This window comes from Alligator mississippiensis, chromosome 3, assembly GCF_030867095.1.
Source record: "Alligator mississippiensis isolate rAllMis1 chromosome 3, rAllMis1, whole genome shotgun sequence".
In the NCBI taxonomy this organism is placed as follows: Eukaryota; Metazoa; Chordata; order Crocodylia; family Alligatoridae; genus Alligator; species Alligator mississippiensis.
The window spans coordinates 68000670-68020326 of record NC_081826.1 but is presented as its reverse complement, the minus strand read 5'-3'; the positions used below and the strand labels follow the sequence as shown (position 1 = coordinate 68020326).

The following is a 19657-nucleotide window of genomic DNA, read 5'->3' as shown; positions in this document are numbered from 1 at the left end:
AAAATCCTGGAGATATGTTCTCAAAATTAACAATTGTTTGAATTTTTCATGGCAGCCTGTTGACCAGATAGCTGCCTCTCTGGTCCCCATCATTGCTTCAGGGGCAGCAGCAGTTCAACAGTTGCTGTGATGACTTTAGATTTAGCTAAGAGGGTGGGCTGAACAGTCCATCCTAGTCAGCACTGATGTTACTTCATTAATTAGGCAGCAGGGGGTGCCCTAATTGGGTAAATGTATTGGAGCATGATTTTTCAGGTAGATATTTTGCCGCAAAGAATGATTTCCCAACCACCTTTGAAAATCTAGCCCCTGCCATTCTCCCACCTGCCGGTTTCAGCTTTGACTGAACACTTGATAACAGTTCCAAAAATATCTGCAGTGTTTCAGAAATAAGACTGAATAAACCTAAACAATAAAAGTTTCCACTTGCTGTTAGCACTTATGTAGGTGCACAGGTTAAAAAAAATAGTGGTTTGAATTGGAAAGAGTAAAAATAGTTAATATTTCCTAAGGGAAAAGGGGGGATTTTTTTTCCATTCTCGGAAGCAAAAAGTTGTATAATCTGAAAAACCTGACATTCCATATTGAGGGTTTATTGTAAGGTAGTAAAACCAGATTTTATATCTCGTTTATTCCTACAACTTCTGATGTGCTTCCAAAAATGGTATTAAGGCAGCAGCTGAGGAAATTTTATGAGATAATGAAGCAGAACAGTTACTGAAAGCCATCTGCTCAGTTGTTTACAAACTTGCTTCAATACTTCAGAGGCAGTGGTAGAGTACGTGTCTAAACTTCACAAGCTGCACTAGGTAGAACTAAATGAAATGCGCCTGGGTTGGGCTGAGCTCGATCCCTCTCTGTGCAGTGTAAGCGGTTGCCAGGCAGGCCTGTTGGAAGCCAGCAGAAAGCACCACACAGAGGTGATTATGTGCCACCATCTGTCACGCTTCAAGCCTACCATACAGCATGGCTAATCAGCCTTGGCAGGATGATGGATGAACAGCAGCAGCTGCCAAAAGCCACTGTTGGCAAACAGGCCTGAAGTTAAGAACTTTTTCCCCCCTCTGCCTTCCTCTCCAGGGTCCTGCTGCGTGTCCGCATGCTGTACTATCTAAGACAAGAAGTTATAGGGGACCAAGCAGACAAGATCTTAGAGGGTGCTGACTCAAGGTTAGTGCAAGTATAGGTTTATTCTTTGCTTCATTATAATGAATCGCATAAAATGAGCATACTGTACTGTGTAGCATTTAAAAGACCTTCATAATCCTTCAGTTCAGCTCTGTTTTCCAGCAACTTTATTAATCATTAAGCATACCCGATAGGCTTTCTTTGAGGGGCGGGGGTGGAGTGGAGTGACAAAATGGGCTTCTGAAATTTTGCCAATACTGAAGGATTATTCATCTTCTGTTTACAACATTTGTGGGGGGGGGGCATAATATTAAAAGACTTAAATGGATTGCATTTCTGCAGTCACTAGACTTGCCACCTGCAAAATAATGTAAGATGTTTTTACCACTAATATTTTTTTGAGTATCTTGATTATTTTTAACTTTTTTGGTGATTTGTTCCCAAAAATGAATGTTTTCTAAATGGTTTTAAGCACTTGGGTTTAATGCATAAGTGTAGTGACTTGTCCTTCGACAGTACTTTTTCAGAAAAAATAAACTTTTCTTGACAGTGAGGTAGATATATGGATACCTGAGCCATTCCACGCTGAAGTTCCTACAGACTGGTGGGATAAGGAAGCTGATAAGTCCCTTTTAATTGGAGTGTTCAAACATGGTGAGTAATGTCTCAGTCTGAGCAAAACTCAGTTGTAAGGCTTTTTCTGTGTAGAACTATTCAGTCATAATATTAACAAGTATTGTTCCAAAGAACTGTTGGCTGGTAGCTCCTGGTTTGTTTTTTTTTCTGTATTAAAAAATCTAATATGAGTCGTAAATATCAGATGCTGTTTTTAAATGTTTGCAGAACATTTGAGAAGAAAGCATTACTTTCTTGGCTGTAAATAAAACAAAACCATATTTGTTTTAATAATAGCCAAACAGGACTATAGATCGCCATAAACTTTGCTTCCAGCACGGCTTCACTTGCTAACTCTGCCAACCAGTGTCAAAGTGGACGGTGGGCTTAACCTCTGCTATTAATCTGTACAAGTGCCTCCTGGGCTTTGTTCCAAGCAATATTTCACAAATGTCAGTGCTGAGAACTCCCGGCTCCCTTGAGTGGGATGCAGCCTTGTTAACTTTGAAAGGCTGGGGATGCAGAGCTGGCATGATATATACAGTGAGCGATTCCTGATTATAATCCCAATTCTCTGGAGGTCGCAGAGGTATTCTCAGCAGCCCAGCCTGACTAAAGGGGAGAATGATGGCTTATAAAACCTTTCATGATTACAGTTTGGCTTGAGGCTCTACAGCAGTTAGGAGCAGTGTGTTGTAGTACAAATCCTAATTGAATTGTGCTGTTCTGCCTATGTACAGCAGCTCTGTTTTGTGGGCTCAACTGAGGCAAGTCTAGTCTAAAAATCATTTTCCTGCAGTGCACTGTTGGGATCTGCCATTTTCCATCTAGTCAACTTGGGCAGTAAAAAAGCAAACAGCAGCTTGAAAACCATAGAGGAAACAGTGTCATCTTACTGACATGCATCATCCTAAACCTAATAAGACAGGTTTGCTGGCCTTACGTATAACCCATGTATACAGCGGGTGGGGGGGGGGTTCAGCTTACAATGTGAGTTCCAGCAGGGGGCAGGGGAGGGGCCATGAATGTGGCAAACTACTGTAAAGGTCATAAAGTAACCATTAAGAAGCTTCTCCTATGTCTCATAAAACTGGGTGTCAAAAAAGAGTCCTGAAAATCTCCTTCCATTTATCATCTGCTATTTAGTAGAGAGATCTTCATGTTGCTTTTATATTGGTGAAATTACCAAAGAAAATACTTGACCTTAGTGGAATAAATGAATTGTTTCTAAGAACAGGTGTCCCTTATAAAATAATTCCTTTAAAATCAGAATTATGTTGAGGAAAAGTTTGTGCTGCTTTTAATTTTTTTCATGAAAGTAAAATGTGTACCTTTTGTCTTTTAGAGAATAAGTCACTGTATTTGCAGTTGTAATATGATTTCTTTTCTTCCTTCTGAGTGCAGGCTATGAAAAATACAATTCTATGAGAGCTGACCCTGCACTGTGCTTTCTGGAACGGGTTGGTATGCCTGATGCCAAGGCCATAGCTGCTGAACAGAGAGGGACAGACATGTTAGCAGATGGTGGTGATGGGTAAGAAGGACATTTAAAAAAATTTTAATAAACGTTGTCGGTGTTGTAAATATTGGCATGACTTCTACTTATTGTACTGTGCTTACATCTGACATGAGGATACTAGGTGGTGAGTTCATAGCTAATATGGTACAAAAGTATTTTGAGCTAATAGTATCTCAAGTCGCATACACAGAGTTGAACTTAATCTATTCATTTATCCCAACACATCGCTGTAAAGGGATGCATAATTCTTTCTGTCCCCCACATCCTTGATATCCTTGTTGGGTTTTTTTTCCTCTTGAGCTTATTGAAATCTCTCAGCAATGTGCTTTTATAGTTCTTGTTGTTTTGATTTTTTTTTTTTTTTAGAGGAGAATTTGACAGAGAGGATGAAGATCCAGAATATAAACCAACCAGAACTCCTTTCAAGGATGAAATTGATGTAAGCATCTCAACATACTAATACATGTGCACAGTCATCATTGACACACTGTTTATCTGTAAATATTTTATAATAAAAGATCACCTGCTGCCAGCAATATACTTGGCAATACCTCATTACCAGTTTTTTGGGAGATGGCCTTTTGTCCTTTAAAGAGATGAAGCACAGTTGAAATCTAAAACTAAAATAATTCTCTTATCTTCCCCAAAGGAATTTGCAAACTCTCCTCCAGAGGATAAAGAAGAAACTATAGATATCCACAGGACAAGTAAGGCTTTATGAAATGTGCTGATGTGAACTCTGTTTAATATGATTATTCATACTGGTGCCAATATGTTAGGAGAGAGCTTGCTCTTTTTGGATACATTTGCATTAAGATTTTAGCTCCATTTTTCTACTTTAGATCTTTTCAGTAATAGTATGTTATCCACAAATCTTGCTTGATTACATAGTGGGATTTATGTGTAAATAGGTTGAAGTCCTGGATGTTTCAAATATTAATATAGTTATTGATGTTTTTCAGTGAGATAATCTTGTGATGACTTAGGATATATGTTTCAGTATGGAGAAAACTTAGCCAGTGTAACAGAAAATAAGAAGATGGGAAATTATAAACTGAAGTGTTTCCTCAAGGAACAAAATAAATTTAATAATATATTTCAATACCTTGACTCTGTAATACAAGGATGTCATGACATCAAAGTCAGGAATGACCCAGGAATGACAAAAATAAGAGGAAGGCAGTTGACTATGCAAGTCTGAGTACTTTTATTACTTTAAGATAATTTTTAATAATTCTAGCCATACTTCATTTCAAACAAAAATTGTTAACAACAACATGAATGTATTTCACTCCCAGGGTAACAAAGCATACTTTCTTACTGGATGAAATCAGACTCTTGTACTAGTCATAAAATCTTTGAAATGCCTGATATTATCTTGACAGTACACAAATACTTTTTTATTCTCTAGGCAAGCACAATGAATGCAATGCCGAGTTAGGCCAGCTCTACTGGCCCAATACTTCAACCCTGACTACCCGTCTGCGTCGCCTCATTACTGCCTATCAGCGCAGTTATAAAAGGCAACAAATGAGGCAAGAGGCACTAATGAAGACTGACCGACGGAGACGTCGGCCTCGAGAGGAAGTGCGAGCACTAGAAGCAGAAAGAGAAGCTATAATAACTGAAAAACGTCAAAAGTGAGTTTCCCAAGATTTATTTCCCCTAAATCCCAATTGAGTACTGATGAAAAGCGTCTTACCATTGCTTCAGGGTTTTTTTGAAACAGTACTTGAAATTTTGGATTGTTTGGGACAATCTAAATGATGGCCAGATGCTTTTGTAATTGCCTTAATTTTTCCTCACTAGGTGGACAAGAAGAGAAGAAGCAGATTTTTACCGTGTAGTGTCTACTTTTGGGATTATCTTTGACCCCATAAAACATCAGTTTGACTGGAATCAGTTCAGAGCCTTTGCCAGGCTTGATAAGAAGTCTGATGAAAGTCTGGAGAAATACTTTAGTAGTTTTGTGAATATGTGCAGGCGGGTATGCCGAATGCCAGTCAAGCCAGATGATGGTAAGTTTACTCGCAGGAATAATTCACATGTTTAGCTAGTTTTGTTAAGATACTCAAAGTGTTGCAACTTGATTAGATAACTAATGTAAGTTTAAAAAACAAATCTGATATTTATCTACTTTTAAATAATAAAAATCCAATGTTGTTGCAGAACCACCTGATCTTTCTACCATGATTGAGCCAATTACAGAGGAGCGTGCTTCTAGAACTTTATATCGCATAGAACTGTTACGGAAAATCCGCGAGCAGGTTCTTCATCACCCTCAATTGGGAGAGAGGCTAAAACTCTGCCAGCCAAGCTTGGATCTGCCAGAGTGGTGGGAGTGTGGTAAACATGACAAAGACTTACTGATTGGTGCTGCTAAACATGGAGTCAGTAGGACAGATTATCACATCCTGAATGACCCTGAGCTCTCTTTCCTTGAGGCCCATAAAAACTTTGCTCAAAATAGAGGGGCAGGAAATGCAAGTACTGTGTCTTCTCTAAACCCACTGGGTGCTGGCTGCAGTCAAACACCATCTGTTATTCCATCCACACCAGTACAAGATGAAAAGACTACAGAACAAACAGAGTCTAAAGTTGAGACATCTGAAAATCCAGCAGCCAAAGAAAAGTCTGATATTAAAGAGGAGACTGACACTGCAGAAAAGGACACTAAGCAGGAGTGTGATGCTGAGGCTGAGCCTGGTCTTGTTAAATGTGAATTGAAAGATATAGAAATGAGTACAGACATAGATCCAAAATCTATTTCTGAAAAAGGTTCAGAAGAGGACGAAGAGGAAAAACTTGATGATGATGATAAATCAGAAGAGTCCTCCCAACCTGAAGGTAATACATACATACAGAACTGATTTGACCAACAGTTAACATTAGCCTCACAGCTGTTCCAAGCTGTACCCACTGATAAATGGCATACAGGAATCCATTATGCCAGCTGAAGGTTGGTATCACAAAGTGGCTTCCCAGCCCTGCCCACAACCCTGAGTGCTAGGTGCTCAGATATGGTAGTACAAAGAGTGGCTGCAACAGCCCTGTCTGCATAGCAGGTGAATCCACACAGCCAATTGACAAAATAAAACAGCCTCTGTGTACCGCCAAAGCCCAGTAGAAGGCCCAACAATCTGTCTGAACAATTATTCAGCAAATGTCTAAATTACTAGGAGGTACCATGTCTCAGGTGTTTTATGTATGTATCTTTCAGCAGCAGTGTGCCTGCCTTTCTCTGGAGCAGTTAGCAAAATGTCATACTAAATCCCACTTTTATTTTTCTGAAACATCCAGAGATTGATACCACCTGTTTTTGTTCAACCTTTTGTAGCATAATAATTTAATAGTTTTCTATTAAGTTTTCCTAGAAAGCTCCTCTGAAGAAGTATATTGCTTATATCAAATGTTGCCTCTGCCCTGAAGTTACAGGATGATAAGTAAGACTAGGGTTGCACTGTTTAAATAAGAAAATGAAGTGGCCCTTTCTCAACTAATTATTATTTTTAATTCCACATTTCAACCAAAGTTTGAGTGAGAATGACTGGTCTGTTTGTAGTTAATGCCTGGTGATTGTTGTTTCGCAGCAGGAGCAGTTTCTCAGGGTAAGAATTTTGATGAAGAAAGCAATGCATCCATGAGCACTGCAAGGGATGAAACCCGTGATGGATTTTATATGGAGGATGGAGACCCTTCAGTGGCTCAGCTGCTTCATGAAAGAACATTTGCCTTTTCTTTTTGGCCTAAGGTTGGTTCAGGATATAAGAGCATGTATCCTTTAAATAGAATTAGTAAAGTTACTCATTTTTTCAGGTTATATTTTGGTGCTATATGAGGTGCTTTTTATTAACAGCATAATGAAGCCCTAGAAATTTCATTAAATATTTTCCAACATGATTTCTTAGAAAGGTGGAAAAACAGGAGTGGCATCACAATGAGGACTCTTGGGCAGACATAGACTACCAACAGACATTATATTCCTTGCAGTATATGTGCTTATATGTCAACAGCCTCATGCTTTGTTGATAGAAGCAAATTTATTATCTTGAGTTATGAACTTCATCTGCAGAGTGGCCTGCAGTGTTAGAAGCGGAGGCTTTATAAGATCACCTTTTATTTTGGAGAGGGAGGATTGCAGAGAGAGGGAGTACTAACGACCTACATGAAAGAGCTATTATGTAATGTTGACAGATGTAATTGTATTAAGGTTTCCTATAAACATAAGCAGCAGTTTTGGATAGTTTTAGCCTATGTTTTAATTCTGTAACAATGCAGAAAATTGTTTAATAGGAAACATTCATAAAAACTATGAAACAGTGACTTTGTAATATATCCAGATATAATTTAGTTTCTCTTTTGGAAAAAAAGGGGGTAGGGAGAGAAATAACATAGTAATAGTCTTAAGCTTACTAATCACCATAACAGGGCCATCTGGTTTAGGGGGGTGGAAAAACTTGCTCTAATAGGCTTATTCCTGGGGAAAGGAAGCAGTCTGTGCAGCTGCTGAGATTTGTTTGTGCCTTTTGCACTGTTCTTCTGTTCAGGAAACTAAAGGATGATCCTTTTTCCATAATAGCTAGTATTTCTCTCGTTCTAAAGTTCCTACTATTTCAAACAGGCTAGAACAGAAAATTATTAAGTATTGAAGTGAAAGAATTGAGCTGTGTTATCTCCGTGGTAAACTTAAGAAACATTAATTACATTAAATCTTCTGTTGTCAGGTTCAAAAAGCTTTACCAAATGGTTCATGGTACAAAAAAACCCCTTAATCTGTGTAAATTCAGTCTAAGTAGACTAAGAACTGTAATTAGAATTTTTTAATGTACATGCTTCAATGAAATTTGAAGTGATAATGGGTGTGGAATGAAAATTGACATTCATTAGATGTCCCCAGGTTGGTGCCCATTTCATAATGTTGAAATTTATTAATAGTGACGCTAATGAGGAACCACTTCCCGGGACAGAATTGCAGATCCAGCCTGTAGATCTGAAGTACCAGGGCTTTAAGACATGGATTTCAGATGTTTTATTTCTCCTGTCCTAACTGTTGATTTTGCTGAACAATTAAAATTTAGCAATATGCAAACAATAATGACAGCTCCCTGTAAACGTGCATTTACTCCTAGAATATTTCTGCCTTGCATCAGTCTTTTTCACCATAATTAAAACACCCAGTTTCTCTTCTAGCTCGGAAGCATTCTGTTCCATATTTTTCATATTTTTTGAGGTTTTGCAGGCTAGACTGCATAGCTGTGTTTATTCTGAGTTTAAATGACTACTTTTCACACCAAAGGTTCTTTTATGTACCTTCCTTTATCCAGGACCGAGTAATGATCAACCGATTAGACAACATCTGTGAAGCAGTGCTGAAAGGGAAGTGGCCAGTAAATAGACGCCAGATGTTTGATTTCCAGGGGCTCATACCTGGGTATACTCCAACAACTGTGGACAGCCCTCTGCAGAAAAGGAGCTTTGCAGAACTCTCCATGGTTGGTCAAGCTAGCATCAGTGGCAGTGAAGATATCACTGCTTCTCCTCAGTTATCAAAGGCAAGTTTGCTTCTCTCTGGTATGTCATAGAAAAGGGAAGAGCTCATTTAATGTTTAGATAAGAGTGGGGAAAAGACTAGCCCAACAGGCATTACATTGTTTTTTGGAAGGGTGGGGATAGGAAATGAGGCCTTTCTGTTTATACAGTTTCTTTTCCCTTCTCCTCCCCCAACCCCTCCACCCCCTTGTTGCTAAGTGCAGCATTTCCCTTGCTGCCCTCCCTCCATTCATTACACCTAATACAGATGTTAGTAATTTAAAAAGCTCATTTTTCATTAGGAAGATGCACTCAATTTATCAGTTCCACGTCAGCGGAGAAGGAGGCGGAGAAAGATTGAAATCGAGGCTGAGAGAGCTGCCAAGAGGAGAAATCTTATGGAAATGGTTGCCCAGTTACGAGAGTCTCAGGTGGTCTCAGAAAATGGACAGGAAAAAGTTGTAGATTTATCAAAGGCCTCACATGAGGCAACAAGTTCTACCTCAAATTTTTCATCTGTTACTTCAAAGTTTATCTTGCCTAATGTCTCCACACCTGTATCTGATGCCTTTAAAACTCAAATGGAGATGCTGCAAGCAGGTCTTTCACGCACACCTACAAGGCATCTGCTAAATGGCTCTTTAATGGATGGAGAACCACCCATGAAGAGGAGGAGAGGAAGGAGGAAAAATGTGGAAGGACTCGATCTGTTGTTTATGAGCAACAAACGGACATCACTGACTGTAGTAAGTCAACAACCTAGGTTTCCTTTTTGTTCTTTTGATTTTGTTCTTTTTGTTTCCATTACGAGACCCACAGTTTAAAGTGCTATTGTCATACACCAAGGGACTGTAGAAATTTGCTGCTCTTAGTAATTCAGTCAGTCTCCGTTCAGTCAGGGACACGTTTGCTGCTTTTTTGACCAAAATGTTTCTCAGATTAAATAAAACACTTTTAATCTGAACAGGTGACAGTTGCATTCTGGCAACTGAGTTTTGTACAGCATATTGCTCTTTACAAAAAAAAAAAGAATTTTTCACAAAAACCCTTCAGGTCCTATAATAAAATAGACATCCAGTTTTAAGGTTTTTAATAAATATTAACTAAATAAGAAAGATAATCTATCCTAGTAACAGCTGGCTTTCTGGTTACACATTAAGTTACTTTAATGTAGCAATATTGCTTTACGTGGTAAAATGGATTTAAACCACATGTCTAGTGAGATTCCCAGATAGGTCAGTTCTGATTCTTTACTAGTCAGTTTGGGGACTTGCTTCTCTAGTCATAAGAATTCACACCAGCATCAACTTTTTTTTGTAGGAGGATGCAGAAGTGACCAAAGCATTTGATGAAGATATGGAGACCCCATCAGTAAGGAACATTCCATCTCCTGGACAACTGGATCCAGACACTCGCATCCCTGTAATTAACTTGGAGGATGGGACCAGGCTGGTTGGGGAAGATGCCCCTAAGAACAAGGATTTAGTCGAATGGCTTAAATTGCATCCTACTTACACTGTTGATATGCCAAGTTATGTACCAGTAAGTAGATGCTATATAGAACTTCAGTAAATTTCAAATTGGTTTGGCTTTAAGGGTTTGTTTAGTTGTTTTGTTTGTTTGTTTTTTAAAGATTTTTTTTCTAATTTTAGAGGCTTTCAAGGTTGAGCTTACTCATTTAGGTTATGATCATAATCTAATTGATGCTAGCAGGAGCTTTCTGGTCAATTTCACTGGATCATGGATCAGATCTTCATTCATGGGGCACTGGAATGTTGTTTTAACTTTGTTTTATATACACATTTCACTTATATGTTGGAAAAGATGCATCAAACTACAGTATGTAGAACTCTTCCTTCTCATGAGAGAGAATTTGAGAGGTATTGGGCCAAAGTCTTTGTTGCAATAGGTTGATGCATGGTTTATACCTATTTCTTTTAACCAAAAACTGACAAGCCAATGCAATATATTTTATTTTTTCCTTTCAGAAGAGTGCAGATGTGCTGTTTTCCCCATTTCAGAAGCCGAAGCAAAAACGACACAGATGTCGAAACCCTAATAAACTGGATATAAACACCTTGACAGGAGAAGAAAGGGTACCCGTTGTAAATAAACGAAATGGAAAGAAGGTAAAACTTAAGCAAATCAGTTCTGAGTTCTTCTCCTAGAGTTGTTTCAGAACATTTCTTGTAACCCAAAAGTAAGGATTCCATGCCGAAGTTGCTTTTAAAAAGGGTTTAATCTTGAGAGGATGAGCCATTTATCTGCAAGCCTTCTTGATCTGTGTCCTTCGTCTATTGTACAAACCAGTAGCTAAAGCTGGGTGAACAATTTGTTATATTTCTTGCAATTTTCTGAAGTTTTTCATACTGAATATTTAGCTAACTTTTTTCCTTATGGGCTCAACTTGAGTCTTAACTATCTGAATACAATATCTTCCAATTCTAGTACCATAAGGCAGTATCTCTTAGTCATTTCTGAAATGTATTAGAAGTCAACTCTTAGAAAATAAAATGGAAATGCTCTATATAAAATATGTGCATATAAATATTTATTTATATGGCATTAATGTTTCTAATTAGATGGGTGGAGCCATGGCCCCCCCCATGAAAGACCTGCCAAGGTGGCTGGAAGAAAATCCTGAATTTGCTGTTGCTCCAGATTGGACTGATATTGTTAAGCAGTCTGTAAGTACTTTATTTGTAGGACATGTTCCATTTAAGACTGATACACAGCTCTGAATCCTTTTTGGGAAAACTTTCCATGTAAGCATTCATTATCAAGCCTTAAATTTGCAGCTTGTTTTCAACTAAGGAAATGTTAGTGGCAGAATGGATTTCCCAACACTAGGGAGGAGATGATACAGGGCTGCTGCAGGTGTAACTGCAGCAGACAGGAGAGTGCTACCAATAACAAGGCAATCCTAAGCATTCATTATGTATTCAGGTTTTCATATTCATATAACATAGAAGCTTGCTAGATGCCAGTCTTTGCCAGTACGTGAATATGAATCAGAAGCTTCGTCACATCCATGTAAGGAATGGAATTTTTTAATGAGAGTATCATTATTGATCAGAACTAAGGAGTTTAACTTTTACAGCTCTACATTTTATAAGATCTCTCCAGAGCAGAGGAAGTAGTTTTGCAAATACCCACGTACCTTATAGAAAAAGTAGAATATCGTTCAACTGATCTCCAGTAGTTCAATATAAATAGAAAAACAGTGACCAGCATGTAATTGATGTTTTCCTTTATTTTAATTGAGTTTGGCAAGCAGTTTGAAATATGTGTATTTACAGGTCTGATTCTGTTTAGCATATTTTGTCCTGTCATAGAGAATATATGAATAAGTACTCTTTGGAGTTCATTTAGTTCTGTTTTCTACCAGTTGCCAGCGTTCGTATTAGGAGCTAACCATTATTCGTTCACAAAATCTGCAACTGGTACTTCTTTGAATAAACAGTTTAGAAGATTTGGAAAGGAATTATACGCTCTTTTTCTCACGGGTCCTACCAGATCTGTAGGCTCGTTACCAAGTACTGAAATTGTATAAGCAACAGGTACTGCTTTAAAACTAGAAGTTTACTGACAGAAAATCTGTTCTGCACCCCTTTTGTCCAGGGTTTTGTTCCAGAGTCCATGTTTGACCGTCTTCTCACAGGACCAGTCGTGAGAGAGGAAGGAGCAAGCAGAAGAGGAAGAAGGCCAAAAAGTGAAATTGCCAAAGCAGCTGCAGCAGCTGCCGCTGTAGCTTCAACTTCGGGAATCAACCCACTGCTAATGAACAGTCTGTTTGCTGGAATGGACCTCACAAGCCTTCAGAATCTACAGAACCTACAGTCTCTCCAGCTTGCAGGTCTCATGGGCTTCCCTCCAGGACTAGCAACAGCTGCTGCTGCTGGGGGTGATTCTAAAAACCCGGCTGCCATGCTGCCTCTGATGCTACCAGGGATGGCAGGATTGCCCAATATGTTTGGACTAGGTGGATTGTTGAATAATCCAATAACAGCTACTACTGGAAATGCCACTACTGCTTCCAGTCAAGGAGAAACTGAAGATGGCACTTCAAAGGTAGAAGAGAAGAAAAGCGAGAATGAAGAGGAGAATAAAGACTCTGAGAAAAGCACAGACACTGTTTCTGCTACTGACTCTGCAAATGGATCTGTCAGTGCTGCTACTGCTGTGACTACCACTGCTGCCACCGCCACAACCACCACCGCCACCACCAACACTGGATTGCCAGCAAACCCTCTGGCCTTCAATCCTTTCCTGTTGTCCACCATGGCTCCTGGCCTGTTCTATCCATCTATGTTTCTACCTCCAGGACTGGGAGGATTGACACTGCCTGGTTTCCCAGCATTAGCAGGACTTCAGAATACAGTGGGCTCCAATGAAGAGAAGGCTACTGACAAAACTGAAGGAGCTGCCTTTAAAGATGAAGAGAATCTAGAAGGCAGTGATGCAGAGGAGAGCCTTGATAAAACTGCAGATTCCTCTGTTTTAGAAGATGAAATAGCACAGGGTGAAGAATTAGACTCACTTGATGGGGGGGAAGAAATAGAAAACAATGAAAATGATGAATAACCAGTACCAGTTACAGTTAAAGTGTTTTAAACTTTCGACAAGTGGTAGTCCTACTGTTTACACTCACAGTTAATGTCCATACTTAGTTTTTATAAGCTGTTCTGTAACATAGTGTAGCAAAAAAAAGTTCAAGTCATGTTATACAGATGTGTCAAAAGGTATCTTGGTCATTAAGTATTGTGCAGTGCATTATTTATTATCCCTAGGAGAGATGAAATTTGAGAGGTGATCATGTCTTTTTAAGGAAATTGACATAATGCTCTGCTTTTTTTTTTCTTTTGGTACCATTGGTATTATAAAAGCAGCAATTTGTAATCAAGTGGCACTAATAGAAGGAAGTGCTGCTTAAAGGAAGTATGAAGTTATATATTTAATTTTTTTTATTTTTATTTTTTGCTGTGAAGGTCAAGATGAAATTTACATACATGAAATTTACATATCGTACTTGCGCATCATTTTGACTGTATGGGAGTTCACACATTCGAGTGCGCGCACACACCCACACACACTCTCTCTGACAATCTCCATGATAGTGTGAATGTCTCTGTCTTGAGACACAGCAATAATAAGGCAGCTGTTGAATGTGAAGAGTACCTTTTGGAAATTAACCCACTGAGAAGGTTCTTACAGGATAAAGCTACAGTTTAATCGTCTCGTGATCTTGTAATGCACTGGTATAAACAAAAAAAAAAAAAAGAAAAAAGAAAAAAAAATAAAGGAAAAAGAAAATCAGGTACCTTTTTTAAATTAAAGGACTTTGTTACTTTAGCCACAAAGCTAAACAGCATTACCTCAACTCTAAACTAGCCTTGAAGTTTACAGACATGACTTTGTAAATGTATTGTTTTTCTTTGTTGTGATGTCTTTTTATTTTTTCTTTGGAAACTGCTATCATGTAAGATAAGATGTAAATTGCTGCCAACTGTAGTAATGATGCTTTTAATAAAAGTGACCCATGATATGCAGAGATGTAATTATAGAATGTAGTATTTAGGGAAATCATAACTGGTGTTCACTCTATTTTTTTTGTATTCGCAATAGAAGCAAATACAGCATTGTGGCTTTTTGTACAGTTTCTTCTATATCCTCTTTTACTAGATTACCACTTGTAATACTCTAAACTGATTGTCTTCAAGGGACTAGACAGGAAGAAAAATTTTGAATTACCTTCACATTATTCCACTGTAGCTAAGTCTATGGAAACGCACACCCCTCCCCCTCCCCCCCCCCCCCCGCATTACTCCCTCAAAAGGGCATGTGAGACTGAGAATACTTTAAAATGTGTTCAGCGTGTGATAATATGGTACACTAAAGAACAAAAGGGCAAAAGAAAAATGAGGCTTTAATAGGCACAATATCTAGGTCATTTATCCTTGGTTAATGGGTAGAAAAACACAATGCTGTAGTGTCAGCAAGGGACACAAAGGCTCTGTGGTATCCTGTAGACCAGAGCTTGTGATGGCAGAAACCACCGTGTCAAACAACCTACATGAAACTAAAACTGACCCACTTTTATAAAACCAAAGCCTCTTCTGGAGAGCTACCGATTTGTACCTTTTTGTGACCTTTGATATTTGAGATAATGTATCATTTGAGAACTACTGTTTTCACTCTGTGTCACCTGGACACATCCACATCCACCCTGACATGAAGTTAAAGGGGTAGTCTTTCACTGCAGTGCATGGAAAATAAGATCTCTTACTCCTGTGGGCAGGTAACTTCAGTGAAAGATGAAAACCTGGTGCACAGTTCTGAAAATGTTCCCCAAAATATCTCCTGTGGAAAACTCACTCATCATGTTCATTTAGAGAAAGTAATATTGTCTGTGCCTTTACAATTTTAACTGGGTAGGAACTTAGCTGAACTCCGGTACATGTTGACAGAAGGGCTAGACCAATATTCCAAGGGCCAGATTCAACGAAGGGGAGTGTATGAGGGGGAAGAACGTTGTTTGAAAAGAGCATTTTGTTAACAGGGAACATAGATTAAAAATGAAAAATTAGAAAGTGAATGTTGTGTGAATGAATCACGGGCATGCACTGTTTAAATGAAGAGATGAATCTATGTCAAAATGTCTTGTACTGCCACTTCAATGTATCATAGAGTTAATGAAGGTCAGGAAGGAATTTTTTCCCTATACGAATCACTGAACAGTTGACTAGGCTGCATTATTCTTGCTTGTTTCTATACCATCACACACAGGCCATCATAAAAACCTAGATACCAAACTTGGAGGGCCACAAGTCTGATCCTGGGCATGAAATCCTGTCATACATTCGTTTTTATCAGGTTTTGAAATTATTTGAATGCTTAAAAGCTAATTTGTTGAAAAAATCATGGGCTGGTTCCTTTTTTCCATGTTCTTTTTACCATTATAAAATTATCAATTTTTATTTAATTTTGCAAGAAGTTTGCAGAGGATAATGATGTCTCTTGGGAATATCTCTTCAATTGGCAAGAATAGGAATTTATTTTTTAAATTCCAGCATATACTCTCTTCTCAAAAGAAAAACCCTCCTGCTTATTTCTTATTTTGCTATGGTCACTGCCAACAGTGGACATCAATACAGGAAAACCTGAATCATGGCATGTTATGTTCACTAGCTCAATTTACACAATTCATACCTCACTATAAATATTTTATAGCAATAACTAATATAGTAACTCTAGTTCTTTTTTCAAAGAAAAATTGAAACATGTTAAGAAAAGAAATAATGAAAACATTCATAAGGAAACAAAAGAGTAAATTTCAAACATCTTTGTTTTCTACATTTTTAAATGCAAGTCACCTACCTTCCATAAGGAAAGGATGGGGGGAGGGGCAGGATGCTTGATTTTGTTTGTTTGTTTGAGGGGTTTGTTTTTGGAAGGGGTAACAGCCCTGAGTTTAAAAAAAATGAAGTGGGGGGGATTGCCATCTAATGTCCAAGAACTGTATTACATGAAAATAAACTTTTTGCTTTCACGAGATAATGTTTTTTTACTTGTTAGTTGTTGAAAAAGTTTTAAAAATCCTGAAAGTTGTAGGAATCTAGTTAAACCTGCACAAAAGACTGCCCCTAATGAGGTATGAGATACTGTTCTAAATATAGGGAGTATAGTGGTGTTCCTCTTTTAGTAGACTTCTATTTCCATTAAAGCATCTCTTTTCTGTAGGTCTGTAGGAGGTCACTTGAAGCCAAATAGCAGTACTAGGGGAGGATGTGATTTCTGAGCCTTGCACAAAAATGAATGGTGTACACTAGTGTCTCTGTGTGTAATATGCACTCTTGTTTAAGCAGACGGTACAAAATTGCTCAGACTATGAGATGATGGAAAATATTTAAACTCTTTCGCATGTTGGTTGTGAACTTAATGAATGTGAGCTGTAAATGAAACTGTTGCAAGTGATGGAAAGATTCTCTGATGGAAGAGGTCCTCTTAAAACTGGTCTCTGGGATCTCCCATTAGCTTTGGTCTCTGTTTCATACCAATGTCATATCCTATGACTTGTCTATTTGTAAAATTTACTACAGAATTTTCATTTTCCTCCTTGGAACAAGGTGCAGGTCTTGCCCTTTAGGGACCTTTATCACGGATTGTCATGAAATAAGCATCTTGAAGAACGGGCCTTTTGGGGAGTTTGAGTATAACCATTTTAACCTATTTTTGCACTATTAGGGTTCCCATTAAATGTTGGTATTGCACACAAAATGGTTTGACATTTAGAGCTCTGTTAATCTACAGCATGCACTTCAGTGACCTTTGAATCCTTATTGTATGGTCTGGGGTCTAGTGAAGCAGGGCAGCTGATGACTCCAATTCTTCTAACCTGCAGCTCTTCCTTGTGGGATCTGAAAGGCATAAGTTAAGGAATGTTCCTGATTCAGTTCAGTAAGGAGGTTGCTACTTGGATAATGTCATAATTTTCTGAGCTTGGTTATGTAGAAGGTGCTAGATGAGTTTGTGTGTGAGATTTCTGGCTGAGATGTGCTGGGAGAGATGAGTGATTGGCCTTTTATAAGTAGAGATTAGATTTTAAGTGTGCATGCTTAACATTAGATGGAGTCAACTGTTTGAAAGTTTAAGGGTAGCTAAACTCCAAAAATAATAGTTACCATAGTGCAAATCTCAGATGAGAGTTCATTTCAGCTAGAGCCATAGTTTCTCTTTTAGCTTGGCTTATTTGAATGAGTACATTGTATAGCAGCTGCTGAATCGAAAAATGTGTTCCTGCTAAATCAAAAAGTCTTTGAAGCAGTCCTGTATTTCACTCCAAAATCAAGGTGTACAGGTAAATATCCAGACTTGGTCTTCGTTTCATGTCAGGTCATTTTTATGTAAAAGCTGTCCTTTTTTTGTAAACACTGTAACCTAAATTGCTGAACTATACTTTCAGAACTGGGTACATCAGGAACAGAGAATGATTATTTGGTTTTGCATGGGGAGGGTAGGAGGTGAGGGGTTGTGTTTTGCATTTGTTTTTTTGCTTTTTACCCTTCACATTTTGGCATTAGGATTGGTAACAGGCCAGACCTGAACTGCTAACAGTGGCAGGATGCTAGGTGTTGCACTAGCAATACCTTTTCTTTCAGTGCCTGGGTCTAGAAGTTTGTCATGAGTAAGTGTTCCATCTAACTAACATTGGAATGCTTTTTAAAAATCTCTCTCACTTTTCCAGATTTTATGCAAAATACAGGTGTGCAGATTGACCTGAAAATATTCCATTTGAGGAGCACCCACCAACAAGAATACAGCCCCACATGAATTAAAAAAGGAGACTAGCTTTTTACAAATGTGGCTCATTAATCTATAGTGCAGCATTTGAATATTGATTGAACGTAGGAAAAAAGCACTGAACTGTGTGTGGATTTTATCACAAATTTCTGATAAAATGTGTAAGTCGTATGCATGTTAAACAGTATGGGTGACATACTGTTTTACAGTGGTTAGGAATAGTTGTATATCAAATTTCAAGTGGAAATTGTCAGCAGCTCTGGTGGGTTTTTTTTTTCCTTTTTACAGCTCTGGTGCTCTTGGATGATGCTTTGACCTTTCACATGCAGATTTACGGAACTCTGAAACCTGTCGTTTGTGCATGTGAGGAGTCCACTCCAGCTCTGGTGTTTGTGCTATCAGTCCCCTCCCACAGGGTTTTTCTGCTATTGTTGGAGTCATAAAGGATTTGCATATCTGTGACTGCAGAGCTAATGTTCTCTCACTCAGCTCAGAGGCCCTGCAAGGCAACTCCATGATCCCTTCCATTTTTTTCTAAGGGTGAGCAGAAAATAAGAGACGGCCATTGTATTTCACTGCAGAGGCATTGTTCTGCACCAGACAAAGATGGCATATTTCTACGATTCATAGTTTCTGCTCCTTCAGCCATGGCTGGCCACTGATGAGCAGCTGTGCAGGCTTTGAGCAGCCTGAAGCATTTCCTAAAACCCTTAAAAATATGAATTTTTCTGAAGCACGTGCCATCCAGATCCCTCCTTCCTTCCCCTCCCCCCAGATATAGAGCAAGGGGCTGAAAACACAGTGTTTGCTCTTTTAAAGATGTGTTCTAAATATATTTTTCCTGAATTACCTTCTGAAGACTCAGCCTGTTTTCAGAAGATTTATATAAAGATATATGAGAGAGTGTGTTACACTATTCTTCAATTCCTGAATACTTCATAGATAGGAACAAAACACCATCTAAAAGAATTTTTAAACGGGGAGGGGGGGGGTTATTCCCGCTGTTTTGTGTCCTTGTAAAGAAAAGGAGAGATTAAGACAACTGGTTTTACCCTTCTAGACCTACAAATAGTGTGTTATGATTTTACTGCATTACAATCAGGACAGCTGTTCACAGTAGGAAGCCGTGACTGAAGGAAATCTTCATAAAAGGCCTACACCTCCACTAGTCTTGACCAGTTCTGCTGATTTTATAATTTTGGATTGTAGCTTTGAAGCAGCACCTTTTCATTCTTAGTTTCCCAAACTCGTCCCAAGCAGACTGACCACCTTTTGTTTTCTCAACCTGCAGTAAGATTGCCATCTGCTACATGGCTTAATCAGTTCACCAAAGTGTGCTGGGCTCTGCAGATTCTCTATCATCTGCCAGTGTTTTCTGGAAGTTGTCAAACTTAACTGAATTTATTTTCAGTTGTCATGGTCCCCACACCAATTTTAACGTGAAAGCTTTGTATCTCCCAGGTAAGGTTTCATTTTCCATCCATGCATATTTATCTTTTGATCTCCATTTTAGCATGTCAGTGGATGTTGAAGACTGACAGCAAGGTAGTTCTAGCATCCTTCAGT

General features: G+C 38.5%; 1 protein-coding gene across 4 annotated transcripts in view; it reads left to right on the top strand.

Moving 5' to 3' along the window:
• The window catches only part of CHD7 (chromodomain helicase DNA binding protein 7), a 161552-nt gene extending 147102 nt beyond the window's left edge, over positions 1 to 14450 (top strand). For 3 of the 4 annotated variants that reach the window (XM_059724054.1, XM_059724055.1, XM_059724057.1), the window contains 15 exons: positions 1081 to 1170; positions 1679 to 1782; positions 3148 to 3277; positions 3629 to 3701; positions 3912 to 3969; positions 4674 to 4902; positions 5072 to 5280; positions 5432 to 6109; positions 6853 to 7013; positions 8587 to 8814; positions 9094 to 9537; positions 10112 to 10333; positions 10780 to 10920; positions 11374 to 11478; positions 12413 to 14450. In XM_059724054.1, the coding sequence (XP_059580037.1) occupies positions 1081 to 1170; positions 1679 to 1782; positions 3148 to 3277; positions 3629 to 3701; positions 3912 to 3969; positions 4674 to 4902; positions 5072 to 5280; positions 5432 to 6109; positions 6853 to 7013; positions 8587 to 8814; positions 9094 to 9537; positions 10112 to 10333; positions 10780 to 10920; positions 11374 to 11478; positions 12413 to 13375 (3835 nt within the window). In that variant the 3' untranslated portion in view covers positions 13376 to 14450. The remainder of the gene's footprint in view (positions 1 to 1080; positions 1171 to 1678; positions 1783 to 3147; positions 3278 to 3628; positions 3702 to 3911; positions 3970 to 4673; positions 4903 to 5071; positions 5281 to 5431; positions 6110 to 6852; positions 7014 to 8586; positions 8815 to 9093; positions 9538 to 10111; positions 10334 to 10779; positions 10921 to 11373; positions 11479 to 12412) is intronic. The other variant, XM_059724056.1, reaches the window with a different exon arrangement.
• The last annotated feature ends 5207 nt before the right edge of the window (positions 14451 to 19657 follow it).